The sequence below is a fragment of the Bombus bifarius genome, unplaced genomic scaffold (assembly GCF_011952205.1).
Source record: "Bombus bifarius isolate JDL3187 unplaced genomic scaffold, Bbif_JDL3187 scf7180000007966, whole genome shotgun sequence".
Taxonomy (NCBI): Eukaryota; Metazoa; Arthropoda; class Insecta; order Hymenoptera; family Apidae; genus Bombus; species Bombus bifarius.
In genome coordinates this window covers 2,063,773-2,086,068 of record NW_022884352.1, presented here as the reverse complement: position 1 = coordinate 2,086,068, position 22,296 = coordinate 2,063,773, and the positions used below count along the sequence as shown (strand labels likewise).

General features: G+C 48.3%; 1 protein-coding gene across 2 annotated transcripts; it reads left to right on the top strand.

Moving 5' to 3' along the window:
* Positions 1-1,770: 1,770 nt before the first annotated feature.
* On the top strand, positions 1,771-22,225 carry LOC117208895. Of its 2 annotated transcripts, none has more exons than XM_033450404.1 (8): positions 1,771-2,231; positions 16,812-16,913; positions 17,040-17,149; positions 17,501-17,676; positions 20,147-20,377; positions 20,730-20,877; positions 21,001-21,145; positions 21,214-22,225. In XM_033450404.1, the coding sequence occupies exons 1-8, from the start codon at positions 2,165-2,167 to the stop codon at positions 21,456-21,458; spliced, it is 1,224 nt and encodes a 407-aa protein (XP_033306295.1). In that variant the 5' UTR covers positions 1,771-2,164; the 3' UTR covers positions 21,459-22,225. The 2 variants fall into 2 exon arrangements, with proteins under 2 accessions (XP_033306295.1, XP_033306299.1); XM_033450408.1 differs by lacking the exon at positions 1,771-2,231 and adding an exon at positions 15,745-15,763.
* The last annotated feature ends 71 nt before the right edge of the window (positions 22,226-22,296 follow it).

Here is a 22,296-nt window from a genome sequence, read left to right as displayed (position 1 = left end):
ACGCGGGGAAAGATGGGATCCGAGTAGGACAAGACGGAACCGAATCTTTCTCTCCCTCCTTTCTCTCGTTATCTCTCCGTCTTGTCGCTGATCTTGTTATTTGCGCTGTTAGCGCAAGGTAGGAATGGATCCTTGATAACACGTTACCGGAAATGTCGTAGACTTTCGTGCGATCGCTTTAATTATCGAATGTTTTTCGAGGCAGTGTCCGAGGATGGAGCCCAATTAGCATCGAGCCGTGGCGATCGTTACGGAGCCAAACGATTTCTCGTAGCGAGCGTAATCGCAATCGGTTGCTCGTTACGAAATCCTTGGACACTTTCACCTGGAGGCCTGGAGTATGGCGTGGCTCGTCCAGGTACCGTACACGAGAGTGCACGATCGTGCACGAGCGGGCACGAACGACGCCAGTGTCTATCAGAGGCAGACATCCGTTTGTCTGGCCTCGGCTCGGCCATAAGGCCCCAAGGCTGTTTTGCCTGAATAAATTTATGCGCGTCTCATCCTCGCGGTCGAACGAGACGCGGCGAGCCTCGGTTTCGTTGACCCGACAGTCGCCGCTTCCTCCGCTAATGCGATAATTAATTATCGATCAACGACCACCCTTCTATAAATCATGGATATTTTTGCAAGCGGACCAGCTTCGTTCAACGTATCGATTTCCAATTACTTATTCCGGTTCGTGGTTCATATCCATGGCAGCGAGAGCCAGTTATAAATAGATGTAAAAAAAAAAAAAAAAGAAACGCTGTAAGATTTCCAAGGGAAGATTTAGCGCGATAAACAGGCGACCAGTTTCTTCGTACTGGCTGAACGCATTTACATAGTCCACTTTGGGCAGTGACTCACACCGGATCCATGTAAGGCCCAACGTCGCGTCTCTGCTCGTGGACCTGTACGCCTACGGCGAGACGGCGAGTTCGCGCTTGCAAAATAAAAAGCAGCGTTCCAACGCAACGGGAGGATCCTCGAAAAGGCTACGTGACTCGATTTCGTAGTACCAACGAAAATACAGAGTACCAGTCGCGGCTGAAACATCGAACGATTCCTCGGGCCCAAAATGTACGGCTCGTTGATTCTCCAGCAACTTCGCGCCAGCTACTCGTGGGAGGAAAGAGTAATCTCTTGCAGCGTATCGCTCTCATCGATCTTGCCGCGCGCGCCGATCGATCCGCCGAGCAATTAGCCTGACACTCTTGCAACCCTGACTCCGTTACAGCGAAACGTTACGTTCAAACCTATCGACGAGACCGCGTTACGTGGAAAATTCGCTCTACCAAAGCGAATTCTTCCTTTCTTTCGGCGCAAGTTACATCCACATCGTGGAAAACCGTGTCTATCGCTGCATTCGTCTCTGGTAAACGAGAGTTGTATATAATCCGTCTCGGGATACGGACCTGAGACGATCTTTAACCCGTCGAAAACCACGTTCGGATCGTTTCCACCGCGGGCCAATTTCACCGGTACGATAGGAGCGAGCTCGACACTGCTGCAGCGTTATTGGCTTTATCCGTGTTTCTTTCGGACGGATATCGCAGGATACCGGCGTGGACCGCCAGACAGAGGTTAAGCCAGCGGTTGCGAAAAATGCCGGTATCAGCGGCAAGGGTACCTGCTGCACAACGTACCATCGGACGGATCTCACGTGCGCGCCGTTAAAAAGATGTTGCCCCGTTCCGCGTCGACGTCCGGCTGCGCGCGGTCCGTGTACCGTGTGGGTCCGGTGTGTCGGTGTGTGCGGTTCGAACTCTGCCGCCACCGCCACTGCCCGGGCCCGTCAGTGTCTCTCGCGTTCTCGCACGGAGAACAACTCCGACTCGATCGCGTCGTCGCGTCTCGCCGCTTCTTCCTCCGTGTTTATCCGTATTCCATCGGAATCGCGCAATACCGCGTAATACCGCGTCGTATCGCACGAATATCGATATCGCTTTAAAAGTGAACGCCCAAGGACGTCGAGACAGCTGATTCTCGAGCAGATCCAACGATCCGACTAAATGAGAGATTCTCGTGGTTAGAGCGAAAACGTCGCGTCGTCCCTTTCTTCCCACCTTCCTTCTCCTTCTTCCCTGTTCTCTCTCCCTTTTCCCGCTCTTGTCCCTTTTACGCGCCTTTCCCTCAATTCCAAGAACATTCGTAGAATATCGGTAACGTCGGCCAGCTTGACATGGAGACCGGACCCCGAAGGCTGCTCCTCTGCTGGATATATATTCTTAGTGTGGCAGGAGCAAACGGTGAGCAAGTTGAAAGTGCAGCTGTTTACGGAAAGGATTATTTTCGCGAAAAAAATGGGACGTGGCCCGGATACGAAGGAAACGTCACGTGGACGGACGGTGGACGTCTGGCTCAAGGCCGACGGACGTTCACTCGCCAAACGCGCGACTCGATCGTCGCATCGGCCTCGATGCAACGCTCTCTCGCGTCTCGTAGATCTTCGTTTCCATCGAATTTCTATCCTTTTCTTTTTTCCTTCTTCTGTCTGTTCCGTCGGGCGGAGGAGAAGATCGCGCGAAACGTACGCAATAATCGTAGCGATTCTGGCCCACGGTGATCAGAGGCACAGAGAGAGTAATTGCACTGTCTCGTTTCGCAAGAAACGAGGGAAACGTTGCGCGAAGTGAGAACTGCTTTCAACCGCGTGCGATCGGGTTTACCTGACGCGTATTTTTACATCGCGGTAGAGTTACGAATGTTTTTCGCGTATCAGAATTCTCGTGTTCTCAGAATTCTCCAAATTAGCCCAGGACGGCTTGCATGGTTGTCTGGCAAGCGGAAAAGCATCGGAAAATTACGTAAGAACGTTGATGATACCGTGCGAAAGGCTGGAAACTTGCGTGATTTACGCGTGAACAGTAACATTGCCCGATGAATCACGCGATACCTTTCATACGTCTCGTTATTCGCCACTCGTTGCTTCTAACTGCCCGCGCGTTTACGGCTGTCCACGGCGAAAGTTAAAAGGTTTTTGTCCCTTCTGGCTTGGCAAAAAATTAATTTCCTCGCAAATTGGTCGAGCTGACGCGACGATAGAAATCGCAATATGGTCGCAGAGACCACTCTGTGTACCGGTTGATTTAGCGTCGTCATGTTTTTGCGTAATCAAACGGAAGACGCATCGCTCGCGATTGCTTCCTCGTGGTAATTCGTTTCTTCCAGTTAATTCCTCGGCGCGAGCTTAATGGGCCACGTCGTCTCGGGCTTGATCGATCGGATTCGATTTTCTTTCGCGTTTCTCTGTTCCGTCGGCTAAAATTCTTGTCCGAGAGCCAACCAAATTGATTAGCCGACCTTTGCTGCGCCGTGCAACGAGCAGAACTCGTCCGGAATGCTGGACGCGAGCAGAATCTTTCTATCGGGGAAAGAAAGGGAAGGAAAGAGGACGAAAGTGATTTTCTACGCTTCGTGTTACGTACGTTCCAACTGTACATGCCCTCTTTCCTTTTCTCTCCTATCTTTCTAGGCCGAATTTGAAAATCGTTCAAAATCCATCGTCCGTCCTTGTCTTTAAAAATTGACTCGAGCGTTTAACGATTCGTTGCGTCAGGAGGAAAGCTGGATTTCGCATTCCGTTCTCTCGTCCCGGCTCGGTTGCATTCCTGGCACGTGGGCAGGAGAACGTTGAAAAGAGAAGGTGAAATTCGACTTGACTGCGCGGTGACTCACGAAAGCATTTTTACCAATATCTATCTATTTATTTGTCACGAATGCAACGCGTGTGAAAGATATTCTTCGATTTAAGGGATCTTTATTTAATTTTTATTTAACGCGCGTCCATAAAAACGCGAATTTGCCTGATCCGCGAAGGAATGAAACGGACCGGCGTGTTATCGATGCGGATCCCCCCCGTGTCTCTACGCGTTTCACCTTCAAGAACGTTTTTCAACGGCTTTGTCTTTCGTTTCGTCGTTCAAGCATGTACACAGCAGTGCCTTTTTCCTATCTGGATCGGCAGCTGTAGAATTTACTCGCTAAATTTCACGCTACGAGCGGCCGCGAATAAAAGTACGAGCGGCGTGGTGGTTTAAAATAAAAAGCGAGAAAAAACGGGGATCGACGTAAGCGTGGAAACGGGCTGGTCGCGTCGCGTCGATTCGATATCCTCCCTTGTGGTCGATAGGAGGAAATGAAAAAGCGGAGATAGAACGTAACGCAAAAAGCGTGTTCAATCGCGGACTAAATCGAGTTGTCCGATTAAAATAAACTAGCCAGGCCGCGGTGGTTCGTGGCGAAGGTAAAATAATAATCGCGGCGGTTTCCAGGCGTATCTCGCAGCGCGGTTCGTTTCCTCGAACACGGGGAAAAGCTGCGAGAGGTCGCGGACGCGACTCCAGCCTCTGTCGAGAAAGCGAAACTCTGCCGCGAGTCGAACTTGTCGGAAACGGTATCTCGTATGTTTCGCGATCGACCGAAACGCGTTGCAAGCAACGAGGAATAAACGGGGTTACCAGAGACACCGGTTCCCTTCGGCGAACCAAGTCTACGAAGAAAATTCAAGATACGCGCTAAATTCACGATAGCGGCAAAGTCGGCGAGATTCCGGCAAAAAGTGATTCGCGGTAATACGTCCGCGGCAGTCGCTCGTAGTTGGAACGCGTTTAATTGCGAGGCAGCGTCTCGCGATCGAGCCTTGTATGCAAAATAACTATTCGTGGAAAAGTGAATCGAGTGGGTGGTGTGGCCAGTGCCGTAGCCGGTGTCGAACGAATCCTGCGCTCGTCGAACGAGTTTCGTTCGTGGACGTCTCGTTCGTCGGGAGAGAAATCGGCGATGTCGCGTGTCAGACGCGTAGCGTGCCGCGCGACAGGTTTGCTTTTTGACAGGTTGCCTTTCTTTCGAAAGGTAAAAGGGATCCGGCGAAAGAGCGGACGAAAGGGAGAAGACAGGGTATCGCGGCGGCCCTGGAGGAGGAGGAGGACGCGGAGAATGCGAGAGGGTCTGCGCTGGAATGGGAATCGGAGGTGGGAGTGAGAGTGGGAGTGAGGAATCGGGCGGGAGAGGCCATAGGAAAACCGGTTGCCAATCTGCGCGGACGTTGGACATCGGCGAACATACTAGCGGAGAAAAGGCTAAAAAGACCGGCACTCCGGTTTTCAGCAAACCGATTCGCCGATCGATTTTCATCGATTCTTGCCGCAGACCACCGTGAACGAAAACGTAAAATAAATGGTAAAAGCAATTACTCGTTAGGAGAGAGAAAATCCATCGGGAAGCCGGCGAACGCAAAGGCAACGCGCGCACGAAGAAAAACGCCACGACGAGACCGTCGTCGATCCAGTTTGAAACCGAAACGATCATCGAGGATCGCGGGTCGGAAACTCGATCCCTAATCTCGTTGGAAGATCTAGACGCCGAACGATTCGTCTCTTCGCCCATTCCGCCAGGGCAGCTATCGAAAGCTTAAAATCTAATCGGCATTCGATTAATCGCGTTCGTTTTTGCTATCGAACGGTAACGCGGTTTGAACGCGGGATAAAGCTTGATAAAGCGATAGGATGGCGGACCGATGCATCGAGATTACGTCGTCCAGCGTGGCTGATCTAGCGGATCTACTTTTTTCAAGGACGATGCATCGCGACGCGTGATCGACGGGAAACTTTTCCCACTTTTTCCACGCGGTAGAACTGGGTCTTAGGTGGCCGGTCGTTGAACGATCCTCGCGACGCGTTCAATTTTTACGGTTAAGGAAGAAAATAGCGGTGCACCACGAAAAATCTGTACAGTTATCGCGCCGAACACTCGCGATCTTTGACACGGGATTCTTTAGGTCGGTTTAGGTCGCACGAATGGCGATCCGTTGATGGAAGAAACGTGCCATCTTCCATTCTTCGACGCTTCTTTAACATTCCGTGCCACGCTGGCTACGACGTACCCTCGTAAACGTTATTCACCGTGGAAAGTTTTTCCACTAAAACTCAGCCGTTAGATGCTGAAAGGCTCTCGGAGGCTACCGTTTAAAACTCGACGCCACATATCCGCACGTTCCAGGCGATTCGTGCGAGGGACTCCATTCTCTCCGTGTATTTCGCGAGCTCGGCGCGGCCCGAGCAAAAACCAGGCTGAAAAAGATTATCGAGATCCGTCGAACGAAAAGGCAATTTCGATTCGGTTGTTTCACGCCTGGACTTAACTGTATCTGGATAATGGTACAGGCGTAATCGATAGGAGGTAAAAAGGCAGCAGCGATCCTTTTAGACGGAGGGATAACTTTTTGCAACGAGTTAAATTTACTCCCTGCGTGGAGTTAATTTACGATCCTCGTTTCGTCGTAATTCACGGTGTATCGACGAGATCTTCTGGTCGAACGACGACCGAACGACGGAAAGCTTTAACCCGGAGTGCCGATAGCGTAGATGACCTCTTCCCCTGGCGGATTTTCTGCGTCTCCGTAGTTCACGCGACTGTTCCTCCAGCCAAATATGGCGGATACCGGTCGAACCACTCGCTGTGCACGCGTGTCGTGTCACCGTGGCTGCGTGGGCACGCGTGCCTGTGCGTGTAGAGACGAAGGACGGACAGGAGCACCCACGGGCGAATTCCTGCCGTTCGACTATCGTCTCTCGATGCCGTATAAGCTGCTTCGCGAAGCACAGGCGAGCCGTAAAAATTGCTCGCCGGTACCTCGCCTCCGTTTTAGGCGGACGATATCTTCTTGCCGGTTCGAACAACGTCCGTACGCGACGATTGACACGTAAAGACCACCGCATTCGTCTCTTCTTTCGCCGATGTAGAACGAACGCGCACGGTTCTTTCTAGCCTCTTTCCTCGCACTTCATTTTCAAGACACGTCGTCGATCACATTGATCTTTGTGAATTTCGTTTACCAGCGAGTTTTCCACCGGTCCTGTTCCCTGTTGTACGAGTACGGTTTCCATAAAAAATACGTTCGAATGAAATTCGTCGTTTCGTTTTTCTACGCTCGCGTGTTACTGCATAGGTGAAACGCGTTAGACGAGTTCGGTAGTTCAGCTTCAAGGATTTTCCACCTACCGGATTTACGCATCTGGGACGTAATTTCAGGCTGGTCTCGCGTCGCGTATAAAGTAGCAATTTTCGAGAAAAGGAGTAGGTATGCATTCTTACCGCGTCTCGAGTTTAGACGACTCGACGATGTTTTCTTCGACGATGCTGGCCGCATCACCGGAATAATCGCCTTTCCGTCCACATGACCTATCGCGAGAACGCTCGACATAGCCGCTAACCGCTCGTTTTCGCCACCGATGATAATCGGTCGAATACGAGAGTATAACGTCGCGCGAGCTTCGTTGTTGCCCGTTCCCTTCATCGTTAATCATTCGCGCGCTCTTCCTCGATGATCCCGCAATTCCTCGATGTAGCCAGTCACTCGCAACTCGTTAACAAAGACGGCGTTTTCATCGAATAATCGTGGCCTCGAGTCATCGATCGCTTCGCCACTCGTGCCTAAGTCAATGAAAATTCTTCCAGAGACTCTTCTCGGCTTTCGCCTTAATCGTTCGACAGCGCGGAAAGAGAACATCTTGCCGCTTCGATAGAGAAACGCGACGCGACCTTTAGCTCCTGAGACGTTCCATGGGGACAAACGTTAATAAATCGATAAAATTCCTCTTGCAGATCGACTTAAACGCAAGCTTCACGAACAATTAATGCTAACGAATTGCCAATAATTGCTACGACGTCCGAAAGGGAGCGCCATAACGCTGAACGGAATGGGCAATCTTAACGAGATAAAGATAGAAATACCGACGAAAGTCCTGCGCGTAAGGAGAAAACAAAACACACAGAAGAGCATTTTCTCGATCAGATACGAGGGCCGAGGTTGTAAAGAGAGTCGACACAGATCATAAAGTAATTGCAGGCACAGGCCCGTTAACGAAACTATCCTCCATCGATTCTTTAATATCTACGCCATCGAATTAACGAAGGATCGCAAAAACGATCACGACGATGGTTAACAAGCCGCGACGTTCTTAACCGACACGAGCATAAACGCCCGCTCTAACGATTAGTACGCGCGATGAATTCGCAAGTAGGATCGTTCGCCCGTGTAAAAGTCGATCGCGAACCAATTGGTCGAGATGAGATTCTTCGGCTGTAATTTATCGTCGGCGATTGACCGGATTGGCGAGCGTGACGTTGGCCGTTCGGGCTACGTGGATTCGCGTATGAAGAAAACTTAATGGTACAAGCAGCGTATTCGTGAGAATTAAAAAATCGTGTTGCTCGCGAGAACCGTATCGAATATGCAACACGAGCGCGTTATCGGAAGGGAGTCGCGCGTACCTACAAGTTCCCGGACTAGCGTCATTCGTGCGTGTTCCTCGACGGAGACCGTATCGTAAGATTCCACTGTTCTGCCAATGATCGTTACCTGTGCTATCAAAGGTAATAAATCTGCGCTGGTTCGCGTACGTTCCGCTGAGAACGTTTACTTATATGTGGCGATAATTGCACGTTATGGACCCCGCTAACGACACGGTTCGAATTAAAAATAAATTAAACGCGAGTACACGCAAAACGTACGGCCATTTTTCTTGGCTATGGAGACCGCTGGGGAACTCGGTCGAGAATCCTGTTGAGCCGGGAAAGGAATTCGCGACAAAGACGCGATATAACGAGGTCGTAAAGCTAGTTAAAAATCAAAGCGATCGTTTTGCCGACGTCGAAAGAATGGAATTACACGAATTTTGGAACGTAACGCGTCCCCCGATGCCTACGCGTGCTTTCAGACGCTCCGACTATCAAAATACAGTTCCATCGCCATCGCGAGATCGTTCAGGTTCGCACGAACATTTCTCTCGCATCGCTGTATATCCTCGCTGGTTAATTCCGACCCTGCGAATCGTATACGTAATACGCGCTTGTTCGGAGTTCTTTCGTGTATATCCCTAACCTCGAAAATTCGGTTCAAAGGATTTTGTAAAATACGCGACTCGTCCGTTGCGCGTGTGCTTGCGTTCTACGTAAACGTTCCGCGTTTACCCTCGTCGTCCGTATTAATAAAGATATCTTTAGCCGAACTATGCAGCGAAATGGAGAACTTGGAACGATATTCGCGAACTCGAGAACTGTTCCCTCGCAGGGGACGTCCGAGAATCAACGTGGAAAGGACGAACTCGCGGAAACAATTAAATTCTCTGATCAGATAAGCGCGCGAGTATCCTCTGGAAAATGTATTCCGCGCTCGAGTCTGGAGCAGTACAAAGTCTGGATAATAAAGCGTGCCGGAAGTCGCCTGCGGATAGAGTCAGATTCGATATCTCGACGATGACAGTACAAGGAAGTCTGTTTCAACGACAAAGGATTGTTCTTCGTAGGATAAGCTCGCAGCGTTGGGATTACGCGAGCGAAACTCGTAGCCGTGGCATGGCGCGATACGATCTGGATTTCGATCGATGTCCAACCGTTTTCTCTTTCTACGAGCGAGCAGATGTGGGAAAAAACCGACCGTCACGGTTAGCGATGAAATTCCGTTACGCGTCGGTGGTAATCGAGGAATCGGCGACTTTGTTGGCGAAATACCGCGAATTCCACGGCTGAAAAGTCGACGCAGCTCGTTACGTTCCGCGTACAACAGATCGAAAGAATGCAGACCGAAAAAAATGCGCGTCGAACGGCCACGTAACGACGCGTGTGAACGTTTTATGCACCGGTGATCCGAAGCGTAAAATTGTTCAAATAATCGGCTTGGCTGTGGTGGACCGGTGGCGATTTAATCGTTGCCGAGATTACCGAAAATGTGCATAACGGTAGTCGCCGGCTTCGCGCATAATTTCTGCACGGATCGCCGCCATGATAAATTATTCATTCTGCATTTGGCGCGCGCGATGCACCTTGCTCCCTGTGTCTCTTGTATTTCGTGACTAGCCGCGACCCTACGGCCGACCGATCCTCCGGCGTCATTTGCATCGTGCCCGCTCCGCGATTATTTCTTCGAATCGTGGAAGGAAATCGACAGCCTCTTCTCCGTAGGAATCTTCCTGGAAAGCAACAGTCCGTGTCCTGGATGAAATTTTGGAGAGAAAAGAACGTGGGAAATTAATGTGCTTAACGAATGATTGTAATTTATAAAATTAGAACAGCAGAGTATTTGTACGTGCATACGATGAAAAAAGTAACTTTATAAAAATGTTCTGCGATAAATATTCGAATAATTTCGCGAACCACTGCCGTTGTTGGATCGCTACTTCTCTCTCTCTCTCTCTTATCGTTACTCACGATTCACAAAGAGTCAACCAGCTCTAAACAGCTTGGAATTAGTCAGCGTGTTACCGAGTAGTTGCTCGCGCCATAGCCAAGAGTCAGAGGACTGACGTCATTCCCATTTAGATACATAGCGTTTCTGCCCGTTCTGCGGATTTCCAGTACCGCGTTTCGATATTTCTAGGATTTTTACGATTCCTATAGCTCGCGTTCGTCGGTTCATAGACAGCTGATCTCGAGGTACGACCTCGATACGCCGGCCCTGGATCTATGGTTTGCGCGCGACAGGATCGAACAGTAGCGGCGACACAAAGGACAGAGCGCAGCTGACCCAAAGCAAGTTCCAACGTGGATCTCCGGATTTGTTCGTATCGCGGTAAAGAATAAGATTCTTTAGCTGCTGCCGGCGTTCGATCACATTATCGTCCACCTCGATGGTCGAAGTCCGGATCCTGCCTCTCAACGCGTCGTTTAACAACCGGCGGCTGATGCGAGGCAGAAAATAACGAAACGCGTGCTTAAGATTCGCTCGTGGCGTCCGAGACTTTGTGCCAATCTCCCGACGGAATCTGCCTAACGATTCAGCGAACGAAGAACCTCTTTACATCTTGCAGGCGATTAAGGGGAAATCACTTAGCTTTTGCTCTATCGAAATCGCTTGTTCATCATCGAAACCGGTCTGCTATTTTCAGTTACGTAATTCCAGCAACATCGAAAGGACGAGGATTTAGCATAGGAGATAGCAAGCAGATAACAGAGAGGCGTCGATCGTTGCCCTCGTTGTTTCAGGCATCCGACGATACGTCCAGACCGAGCGAGCGAACGCTCGTTCTTCGCCATTTTCGCTACGTCGAATAAAACGTAAGCACGAACGAGCATCGATTCGCGTTCGGACGTTCGATCTCTGATCTCGGAGAGTAATCGTCAGACGGCGAACGGATGCTCGCTTACACTTTTATTTCTAAATTTTACTAGGCGCTCGCTCTTTCGATCGTAAACGCACCACGAGGACGCTCTAGGCTCTAGACTCTAGAGTTTTCGCGGTGATTCTTTCATTTCCATCTAACCCTATCGACGGAATCGCAGGGCGCTAACGATCGTTGATCATCGGTGATTTACAGCTGGCAGCTGTTGTAATCGGGGCGGCGCGGCGTTGCGCGGCGCGTAGCAGCGCGGCGTGTATCGCGCCGTGGCCAAAGGAACCGGAATGAAATCACCGTTACCGAGTCCGCTCCTCTTTTATCACTCTCGCGGCCAACCTGCTTCGCATCGATTACGAACTTTCGATCCTGTTACGCAGTCGTGGAACGCTTCGTGCGTTCTGTTCACCGCGTCTAGCCAGCTCGAGGCAACAGGCAGATTTCTCGTGTGATCTTCGGTCTCTCGATTGTAATATTTCGCGAGCTCCGCACATATCGTTTTACCACGCACTTGCACGCGTTTTCTCCCAAAGTATCGGAATAAATTCTCATTCTCGTAGATTAGCGTGGCAAGAACGAAATCGATCAGTTTGCCTTCTCAGACACTCGTACGTCTATCCGTTTTCTTTCGTTTGAAAATTATTTAAAAACGAAGCGATAAAATTCCTTTTACGATACCCCGTACAGGAAAAATTGCAAAGTCGAGACAGCTGTTGCCTGCAGTCATCTACAACGGTTAATCCTTAAGCAGACATTGAAATTGCTCGCGTCTTTTTCTGAGAAAAGGTAATACGCGAGGCAACACGCGCAACTGTTGCATTGTTGAAGGGAAAATAACCGACGGTGGCGCGTGGAGATCGAGAAACGACAACGCGGAGTAATTGAATTACGTACAGTGGTGACGTTTGAATTAGCGAGGCGGCGAATTTATTTGCATAACTGAGAAAACGTAGGCGTCCGTTTAATTAACGTCGTTGGTAACGAGGAATGGACGCGCTCCTTGGAAATTGTGGCAATTAATATCGCACGTTCTTAATTGGCAACCGATGTAGCCTACGAGTACGTTTATCCGAACTCTATTTATCGAAACAAAATGTAAGCTTAACGCCCAATTAAAATCTCTCTCGGATCGGTCGGGTCATTCGTATTCGACTTTTTCGCGTTCGCGTAATCTGGCCTTGGATAGCTACAATTAGCATCGTATTATTACGTGTACGAAGTTGGACCGAGCACAAAGTCGAGAAGAAAGAATTTCGATTAGAAAATGTAAAATCAGAAATAACGTTACGCGACACGACTCGTAAAATCGATTGACTTTTCGATATCGATGGTGGTTGGTAAAGCATCGTGCGAGAGGACTCTCCGAGAAATCTATCTAGCGTAGAATCGAACGTACGAAACTCGCCTACCAGCAGCGTGTTCTAACTGTAACTTCGAAAGCGTATCGATTTACGAGCGATCCATTCCGCTTGCAACCGGAAGTCGTAGAAAGCTCTCGAAGGAATCTTGACGATATAAAAGTTGGCTGCAACCGAGGCGATAGCCTTTTCAGTGTCTCCAAAACTGATCTCTCGGTTACCGTAGATATGCATGCGGGTGCTGCATCCCTGTCGATTTTGTACCGCCCGAAGTACCGGCAACGTTATAACGATGGTTGTTATTGCAGCACGGTGCAGATCGTGAAGCTACGAATTGATTCCGTAGTCAATTTCGTGTCGGCGAAATGAAACGCGATTTCGTTTCGTTACAACGCGTATAATTGCAAGGTGTAATCCATTTCTCGTGCGAGTCGTTCTACACGCTGTGCAGCGAGATGAAGCTAAATCGAAGAAGCATCGAGTAACGGCATTAATTGATGCACTGACCGGCACAGTTGTAGTATCAATTATGTTATTATTACTATTATTATTGTTATTAATAACACGAATTACATATCCATAGGTATAAATATAGTAGTACGACTAGAAAAATGTTATACTACGAAATAGAACGTAGGACCTGGTAAAAGATCGTTAACAGGAAGATAATGGTATGTACGAATATTTTTTGTTGAACAAGATGTACGTAAACCGTGTAACAACCGGTAGTAAGTATGTGTAGAAGGGCACGCCTACGTAAGTACGTACGAGCTTCCTGCTCGACCGACCGATTCTTCGCTGCCGTCTACCTATCGACCAGTTTAATTGCTAGCTACAGATATTCCCGCCTTCGTGGTCTGCCCTTCTCGACTCACGGTTATTCGTTGTACAGTTAACGTCGCGTGGACGCACGGACAAACGGGCCACGAATGCTAATCGCGTCGCACCGGATTTCCACCCTTTCTTTCGCGTTACTGTCTGCCTTACGTGGAAAATGGGGTCGAACGCACTGCGTGCATTTGTCGTCGAGAGACGCGCGACCGTGCGAAAACGTTTTGGCCACACTCGGCATCCCACTTGTAGGTCAATTTAAACGAATTAGCAGCTGGTTCGTAGAGTTTCGGTAAAGGCCTCTCGTGGGAAGAGTTCGCTTTCGACTCTCATTGATCGTACCTTCGTTCTTATTTATTCAAACGACGGTAAATCAACTTGGCACCGTAATCCGTGCAACGCAGGGCGTGCTACACAGCGATGGTGCGTAATTATGCAGCTTGGTTCTCGTCTTAACACCAAGGTCAGTAATGGCCTGAAATTATTGTAATCCCGGGGATCGTACGTTGTCGTAATTTACGTCAATTCCTTCTTGTTTCCCGGCAACTTTGCGAAACAGTGGAAGAAAGGGCGCCCGAGAAGGTACAAGAGAAAGAGACAGAAAGCGGAAGAGTAGAACACCAGTGACTAGCAGGCGAATCCGGCAAAAAGCATCGACGATACATGGAACGTTTCGCCATCGACAGTGAAACCGATCTACCGATTCTCTTCGTCGAGCTCGCGTGTTGTCGCGAAGAAACACGAGAAACGAAGAAGAAAGCAGTAGGAGTTAATCTTTCTCGGGATCGAAGCAGTTATCCATGGTAGATATCGAGTCAAAATAAAGATAGCTTCAGAGTCTAGATGATCTATATGCTGATAATAACGGTTGAATCGCGATTAAAGAGGGCGTTTCAAAGGCTGATATTAGATCGTTGTACGCGAAGATTACTACGAACGATAGAGACATTTTGCGATTAAGCGGCAGAATTTTAAATACCACGTACGTGGAAACGAAAGCACAAATAAAAACACGACTGTGACAGAGAATGGATCGACGACGAACTGATTTCTAAGATCGATGTCGGATGTAAGAAATACGACTGGTGGAAAATCTGCAAATTCCGGTCGACACACTGGCGACACAGCGCGAATGCTCAAAAATATACGCAAGGCACGAAGAAAGACGTAAAAAGCGCAAAGCGATTAACGCGGAGAGCGGGCGAAGACGCGTACGAAGGTCGCAGGTCGGGAAAACCACGCGAGAGCATAGGTCGACTTGGAGTTCTTCGTAGTCTCGCAGAGATCTTAATCTTCGAAGGACGGAGAAAAGATCGGAAAGAAATCGAAAGAGAGAACCGAGTAAAACGAAGCTCGATAGCGGGGGAGAAGGGGAAACGTACGGAAGAACGGAATTCTGAGAGAGCGAGGCGATGCGTGCTTCTCGGATTTAATGGCGGCAAAGAGAACAGGAAGGGATCGGAAACTCGGCGAGAATAATAAAGAAGAAAGGTACAGGGGTCACGTAGCCCCTCTCTCGCAACGTGGAGAATCGTTCGCGGAACGAAGAACCGGCAGCGTTCGGGCGAAACGATTATCCGGTAATGAAAGCGGATCCCTATCGGTGGCATAAATTACCAAGACAATAGGCCGAGTGTCCGAACCGAGCAGGGACGCTGGAAAAAAGTGTCTGCTCGTTGTTGGACCGTCGACGAGGTTGAAAAACTCGAAACAGGAAGTCCTCCGTGCGTCTGACAGTAGGGTAAATAAACGACATTGCGGCAGAACACGAGAGAGAGAGAGAACGGCGAAGAAGAAGAAATGGGAAGTTCAGGATCTCTCGCGGTGACTACGACGTTAGGTGAACGCCGCTGATCAAAACACAAAGAGGAGACGCAGGCGAGGAAGGAACAATAAGAAGAAGGAGAAGAAGGAGAAGAAGAAGACGAAGAAAAGAAAGGAACAACGAGTCGGGCATCGAAAGAGGCTGCTGCAAAAACGTAGCGGACGTCGAAAATGAAAAAAGGACTAGAGAGAAAGAAAAGAAGAAGAAGAAGAAGAAGAAGAAGAAGAAGACGAAGAAGAAGATGAAGAAGAAGATGAAGAAGAAGAAGAAGGAGAGGAAGAAGAAGAAGAAGGTCACGGACCTCTGTCGAGAGATGGCTCGAGGATTGTACCTACTACAGGTGGTTGCACTGCCTGGGGAAACACTTTAAACTCGCTAATGGAAAAGACCGCCAATCCTCGGGCTATTTGAAAGTGACACAACGTGCAGTCATGTAATTTGCGCGTTAATCGCGACCTGATGGACTCGCGGAAACCGTGAACAACCAGTTACGGCAGACACGAGCTACGCGTGTGACTTTTCATCGTTCGTACTTGTCACGACGCGCGACGGCTCGAAAGCGAGACGGACATCGAGTTAACGATCGCGAGGAATTTTCTCTTGCAGAAGGAAATCAACGAAAGGTTACAAAATTCCCCGAGAATGTACTATGTGTTAGTATCTGACTCACGGAGGAGAACAAATCTATCAGAGGACAGGATCGTTTAATTGCTTCGATTCGTAGGCAAACGTTATCGGTTCATCTCGAAACGGCAACCCGGTTTCTCGTTCGCCGACAGAGTTAGGCTGTGCGTGAAACTTTCCCGACTTCGTTCTCTTGTCGTAGGAAAGGTACGCCGCGTTCTTCAACGGCGTGTTGCCCGCGCGACGATGATACCTCACCGTGAATTATCGCCCGACCTGCGTAGTTGGCCGCGAAGTGCGTGTGCTACGTCCCGCGGAGATATCGCGCTTGTTCGAAAGATCAACGCTGCGACCATATATCAAACGACAGCCACGATATCGTTTCGAGTATACGGTATTTCTGGATGAAATCGTTGGTCGTGGCTCTTCGTAATCGCGCGGAGATCTCAATTATCGGCCATTGGATTTTTCTTCGTCGAGCGCCAACCGATCGCCAGCGAATCTACTATTAGTCAAATACAATTATCGATGGCGATTTAACGATCACGAGGGGGCCACATCGATCGCGATCGAATCGTCCGAAAATTGAATTATCCGAGAAGGAAATGAAGTACGCGTCGCGCGGTTATTTCTTCTCCTATCTCGTCGTTTTTTCGCGGCCGGATACAACGTTCTTACATCGCGATAATGTAAACCGGTGGTTTAGGTGTATCACACGGACGTTACTCGCCAACGGTGAAAGTATCCATCGTCGAGTTCCGCGAATAAACAGGGTCCAACCTAAAGGGACGTACATCAGAGCGCGGATTTCTCGAGCGCGCAATGTCGAGCTGCTCGCTTTTCAAGGTCGGGACGTTTACGACTTTATGGGGCAATTACGGTGGTATACTGCGAGTTAGTTTGCGGCTACGTCGTACTTTTCGTCTTCGTTTTTCTCGCGTTCGCCGTCGGACGGGATTCCTCTTTGCAAGTTTCTCGCCCATTTTTTCCGAAACGCGTCTAATCTCCTCCTACCATTCTCCTCCGAAATTGGAACGATTTCTCATCCGAAATCCCTTCTGGGTTTTTCTGTTCCAGTTCAGAGCAAAGTGAGATGCTCGGAACAGTGGATGGAGGTTGACATCGTAAGGAGTAGTCCGCAAGCGAGGATATATCTGCAACAGATGAAGGACTTTCCAGGTAAAGATCGATTCCCTTCGTGTTTCTGGCTGTTGCCGGCTGTACGCCGACGTGGCCGTGAGATATAGAAGCGGGATGCAAAGGTAGACGCGTATTTTACACGTTGAAACGTATCTTCTTTTGCAGACGAAGCTTGCAAACCTCGGCTTAGCAACGGCGTCGCCACGTTCCGATTACCGCTCTTAGAGCAGGACATGTTGCGATGCGGTATCACTAGAGTCGTTAACAAAGTCACGGTAGGGAGTAATTACGAGTCCGATCGCTGATAAAACTATCGCATCCGAATAATTAAAATGATCGAATAATTTACCGAACACGGCGGTGCGCCGCCTGATTTATGGATCGTTCGATCGACTTTGTCGGATCTGATCGAAAGCTGTTTCCTTTGAACCTCGTGATTGACTGCACGTGTAAAATAAAAACAGGTTGGCTCCAAGCTAAATAAAATCAAAGGATCGCGACGTACGGTCGAACGAACGTATCGATTCGTGCTCAGAGTTGGCGATAAGTCGTTAGGACTCGTTTCATTGTTTCGATCGGCGATCCCATGGATTCGAGCAAAATTACACACGCATAATGATACACAGGGTCAGAAGGTGTACTTTCATCGGATAATAGTGGAGGAGCCGGCGGATTCCAGCAAGCACACGTTCACCGTAAAGTGTGTTATCACCGAAGTCGTTGTGAAACCTGGAATCTCGATCGCAACCAATCACACCGCGGTTCGACGCAGCGTTCTTCCAGCAGGTTTCCAGGAACCCGAGTGAGTTTATCTTTCACCTTGATATTCTGTTTCTGCGCTATTTATTCTCTAAACTTATTCGCACGATTTTCCACTTGTCGTCTCACGATAGAACTCCGTTTCCGATCGGTTGGAATCGCATGATCCAGCCTTCGCCGTTCGTAGGTTAAGCGAACGTGCGCGCGCGATAATTGCGTATTCGCGTCAAGGACAATCTATTCGCTCCGAGCGATCGCGAGAACAAGCAACGACTAAAATTATATTTGTAATTTCCATCCGTCTGTGACTCTTTGTTTTGCGAAGTTCCTTGGCTCTTCGATAGTTTAAACGGTTGCAACCTTCCGGGCTGCGCCTGCAGTCAAATAAGATCATGCCTAGTCAGATCAGAGGTTCGCTCTTGCTTCGTAGCAAGCGATTAATCGCAATTGTACAGACAGCTGGTAAAACTGTTTGATCAAAGGGGAACGGTAATTCTCGATTTAGGTACTGCTTGTTGGCTTACTGGTAATTATTCGCGTCATACTGATATATACAGCGAGAGTCAAAAGTGAGTATACATTACGTCTTGCACACAGACTTACCTACGTAATATTAACGTAATATTACGATATCGCGATAAGTAACGTAACGTTTTTCAACAAATTTCGCTTCTTCGAGACGTATACTCGCCTTTTGATTTTCACTGTACCGTTGGCAAGATGCTCCGAACCTTTTACCTTTTTGCTCGGTCTAAAATTATATTTTTCGAAACGATTCGCTCAACCGTTAGCAACCTGCGCCGAACGATCGAACGTTTCAGTAATATAGATTTGCAACGAGATACGCTTCTGGGGACTCGAATGGCTTTTTGTCAATACATGGAATATAACAGCGGTGGGGATGAGCAAGGAGGCCAAAGCGTACCGCGGATAATAAGTTCAAGTATTCGTCGCTTTCTAATTCAAACGAGCGCGAGCTAAACGAAGATGGACGTTTGTTGTGGTCGCCAAGTTGATTCATGATTCCACGTTCCATTTATTCTTCGAGTCTATACCGGCGCAGGTGCTGGAAAACCTGAAATGTAATTTTAGCCTTGCGTACATCGCGTCACAGAGTCTCCCTTCCTTTTCCTGCTCGTTCGATAAAACTGACTTCTCCACAGTCGTTCGTATTCTCCGTGTATTACTGGTAAAACGTTGGGCGCGCGACCATCCAAGGGGATCTTTTTGTTTGCCCGGAACATGTAAATGTCGCTTAAGAGACACTAACGACCGCTTCGAAGTAGGCTCCGCGTTCCGTTTCTAAACGTTAAACGGCCTGTTAAAACCTTGTTTGAATAAATCCACAGGATTTTCCACCATTCGTTCCAATAATAGTCGACGAGTTTTCAAACTCGATCCTCTCGAAAATGAGGCCTCCGATGCAATTTCGTTACCCTCGATCTTCTTACTTGGAATCGTAGAATCTCTTCTGACTTGGCCATTAACGTAATTTTAGTTGGCAACAGAGTAGACGGCTGTCAGAGGCCTCTTCCTATTTTCCGTCGATGAAAGTCGCTTCGCGAGGCGACATTCTTCCCTGGTATACTCTCCGTGGCAGCCATACGCGCGCTGAATTTTTGTCTCGTTCCTGTTTCGCGCCGCTAATTTATTGGTACTAATCGATCGTACCTCGCCGTGACCGTGGATTCTGCGAATCGTCGATGTCGCCGCTCAACCAGGAAGCCGTAAAATCTTTATTGTTGAATTATCACGCGGTATCTCGCGTGGCCGATGCTCGGGGTCGAGCTACGCACTACGGGCAAATTCTTTCTCGATCTTGATAACTGTTTCTGCTTCCACGAAGTCGATGGAATTGCATGCCTGCCCGATTGGATGCGTCCATCGCGATTAGGGATCACCGTCGACCGCATTGGCCGACTATCGAGGGATGATCGAACAACTGAAAATTCCTCGGATACTCGGCGATCGCGTTGTCCATATACATCCATTCGATCCACGGATGATAACAGATGCGAACAAGAAAAACAACCATCGACGATCGTGTCATCCAAACGGAAACTTCGTCTTTGTCCCTGTTTTTTTTTCTGGCTTCGTCATCGTCCTCTGTCTTTAGTACCGTTCCGTTCGCCTGTGCCGTTCGATCGTCGAAAGACGTACGACGCAGAGACTCGAAGGAAACGACCGATGAGACGGCAGAAGTGGAAACGCGATTCAGGTCGATGCTAAGATTCGATGACTGTCGAAAGTAACCCAGGTCGCAGCACAGTTCGTTCGCCGCACTTTTCCACGTTTTCTTGCCAATCGCAAACAGTTTAATTTTGCTTCGGCCGACTACCGAATCATATAGACGTTCGCTCGTAGTTTTTGCCCGGAAATTACATTCAAACGCATCTTCCTCGTGTTCGATAGTTCCATTTGCCAGATGGCCGCGTGTTATTCCCATTTCAACGGGAAACAAAGTTTCTTTCGTGGGTAGGAATTTTACGCGCATCTTTTGCTTCCTGTGACAGCGTGATCGACATCAGGGGAGAGATTTCCGAGTCGGCACCGGTACCGATATTGGGAGTCGGCGTCAGACAAGGTGGCAATCTCGTTACCGGGGAACTGAACGTTAGCCCAGGTACGCCTTTGCAGATGGAGATCTTCCTGGACAATGGCTCCGCTCCCGTTTATGGACTCTTGGTTACTTATATGTTGGTCACTGATACCAAGACACAGGAGGAGACTATTATCATCAATGGGTGAGCAAACAATTTCTACTTCCTTCCTATTTTAACCCTTTGATGGTGTAGCGAAAGAAACCGGTATTTTAATTTATCAAACTATTTATCAAGCTAACGGCGTCACAATCATTTTGTTTTGAACGATAAACGAGATTAAAACGATATTAAGAGACGAGTAGCATCAGCGACTACTCTATCTGCTCTAGCTAGGCCGATGATCGCAAACAAAACGGAAATAAAAGGGAAAAGAGCAGGAAAAGAACAGAACGAACGATCCGGAAAATAATCGAGACGTTTCGTATCTTCTTCTGGTCAAAGGGTTGAAATATACGAAAAAGAAAATATCATACGTAACTCTTTCTACCCTCAGCTGTTCCGTGGACCCATATCTGTTCGAAAATTTCAACACGGTGGATGGGGACTTTCTAACAGCGAAATTCCGAGCTTTCAAGTTTCCAGAGAGTACCTACGTCCAATTTCGTGGTACTGTTAACGTTTGTTTGGACAAATGCCAAGGGGTAAGACGCAATTCTTCCGCATCACACGCTCATCGTCATTTAGCGAAGCTTACTCGAATATCGCGTTCGCATCGTTATGCCAATATCTAATTTCATCTACACCTAATGTATCCGATATTTCAGATCGAGTGCAGCAATGGTCAAATTGGATTCGGCAGGAAGAGAAGAGCCATCGACGTCTCAAATACTGACAATAACAAGCTGTTTGAAGTGACTATGTCTGCTCTCATTAAAGTGGATTTCGAAGAAGACGCAGTGGTCGATAAAGGTAGATCGATCGCCATGTCTTATTCCAATTTTATTATAGTTTATTAATTAAAATTCTGTATTTAACAGCCTTATCCGAGTTATACATCAGAAGGGGAAAGAACAGGACAAAAGCCAGAGCTGTGATCGCGGAAGAAGTGAGAGAGCAACCAGCTCCGACCACGATTAGGACAGAAGAAAGAGCTTTCATAGCGCAAGAGGTTAAAGAACAGTTCAAATATAAGGTTACCGAGACGGAGATAAACGGCTCGTCGTGTAGAACTGCAGTTGCAACCTTCGTCCTCGTTCTGTTCTGTCTCTGCAAATTTTTGTAAAATTCGGAGGGAACGATCTGCAAACCGATGAACGATCGTTGACTGTAAATAGAAAGCGGCTTGAGAACCGACAGGATTCGAGTATATCGTGGATCGTGGGATAAAAGAATGGATCGAATGTTTAGCCGGATGTTAACAGATATATCCTTTTCCTTCCTACGCAAGGAAAGACACGCGTATTCATGCACGATCGAATGCATATTCGCTTTGTACGATATCGAATCGAGTTGACGAACAAGATCCCGCCCAGTTAACATCGTTCGAGATTTTTACCACTTTGGACAATATTAGGGACAATGTTAATGGAAAGAATTACGGCCGTGAAAATCTTAGAATTGTGATTGATCGTTCCAGAGATATACAAGGATTACTGTATAGGAAGAATAATCACGAAGCTTCGAGTTTGGGTTAATTAGCATCTGCTCAAGAAATTTCTCCGTTCAGCGACCGCCAAATTTTCGCTCACCTCTTCCGTTCTCGCAATCCGCGTTACTTCATTTCCCAGCTGTACCCTCGCGAATAACCGCATAACAATACAGCCGCTATACTGCCAGAAGAAAATTGGCCTTTGCGAGCGGAGAATGTCGAGGAGACCTAGTCGCGCGACGAGATGTAACAAGGTGATGTGACTTAAGCAACTTAGACAATTACGAGGTAATTAATTGCTGCTATAATCTCAATATAATTATAACGGAACGCGCAAAATGTAAAATAACTCTTAATAAAGCGAGAGAATACGCGCGTGGACGCGTGCTCGTTGTTTCGCATCTATGAAGAGATGTTCCCTACTTTATAGACGCGTTAAGGAACAAAGATAGAAGGCTAATAAAGACGCGCA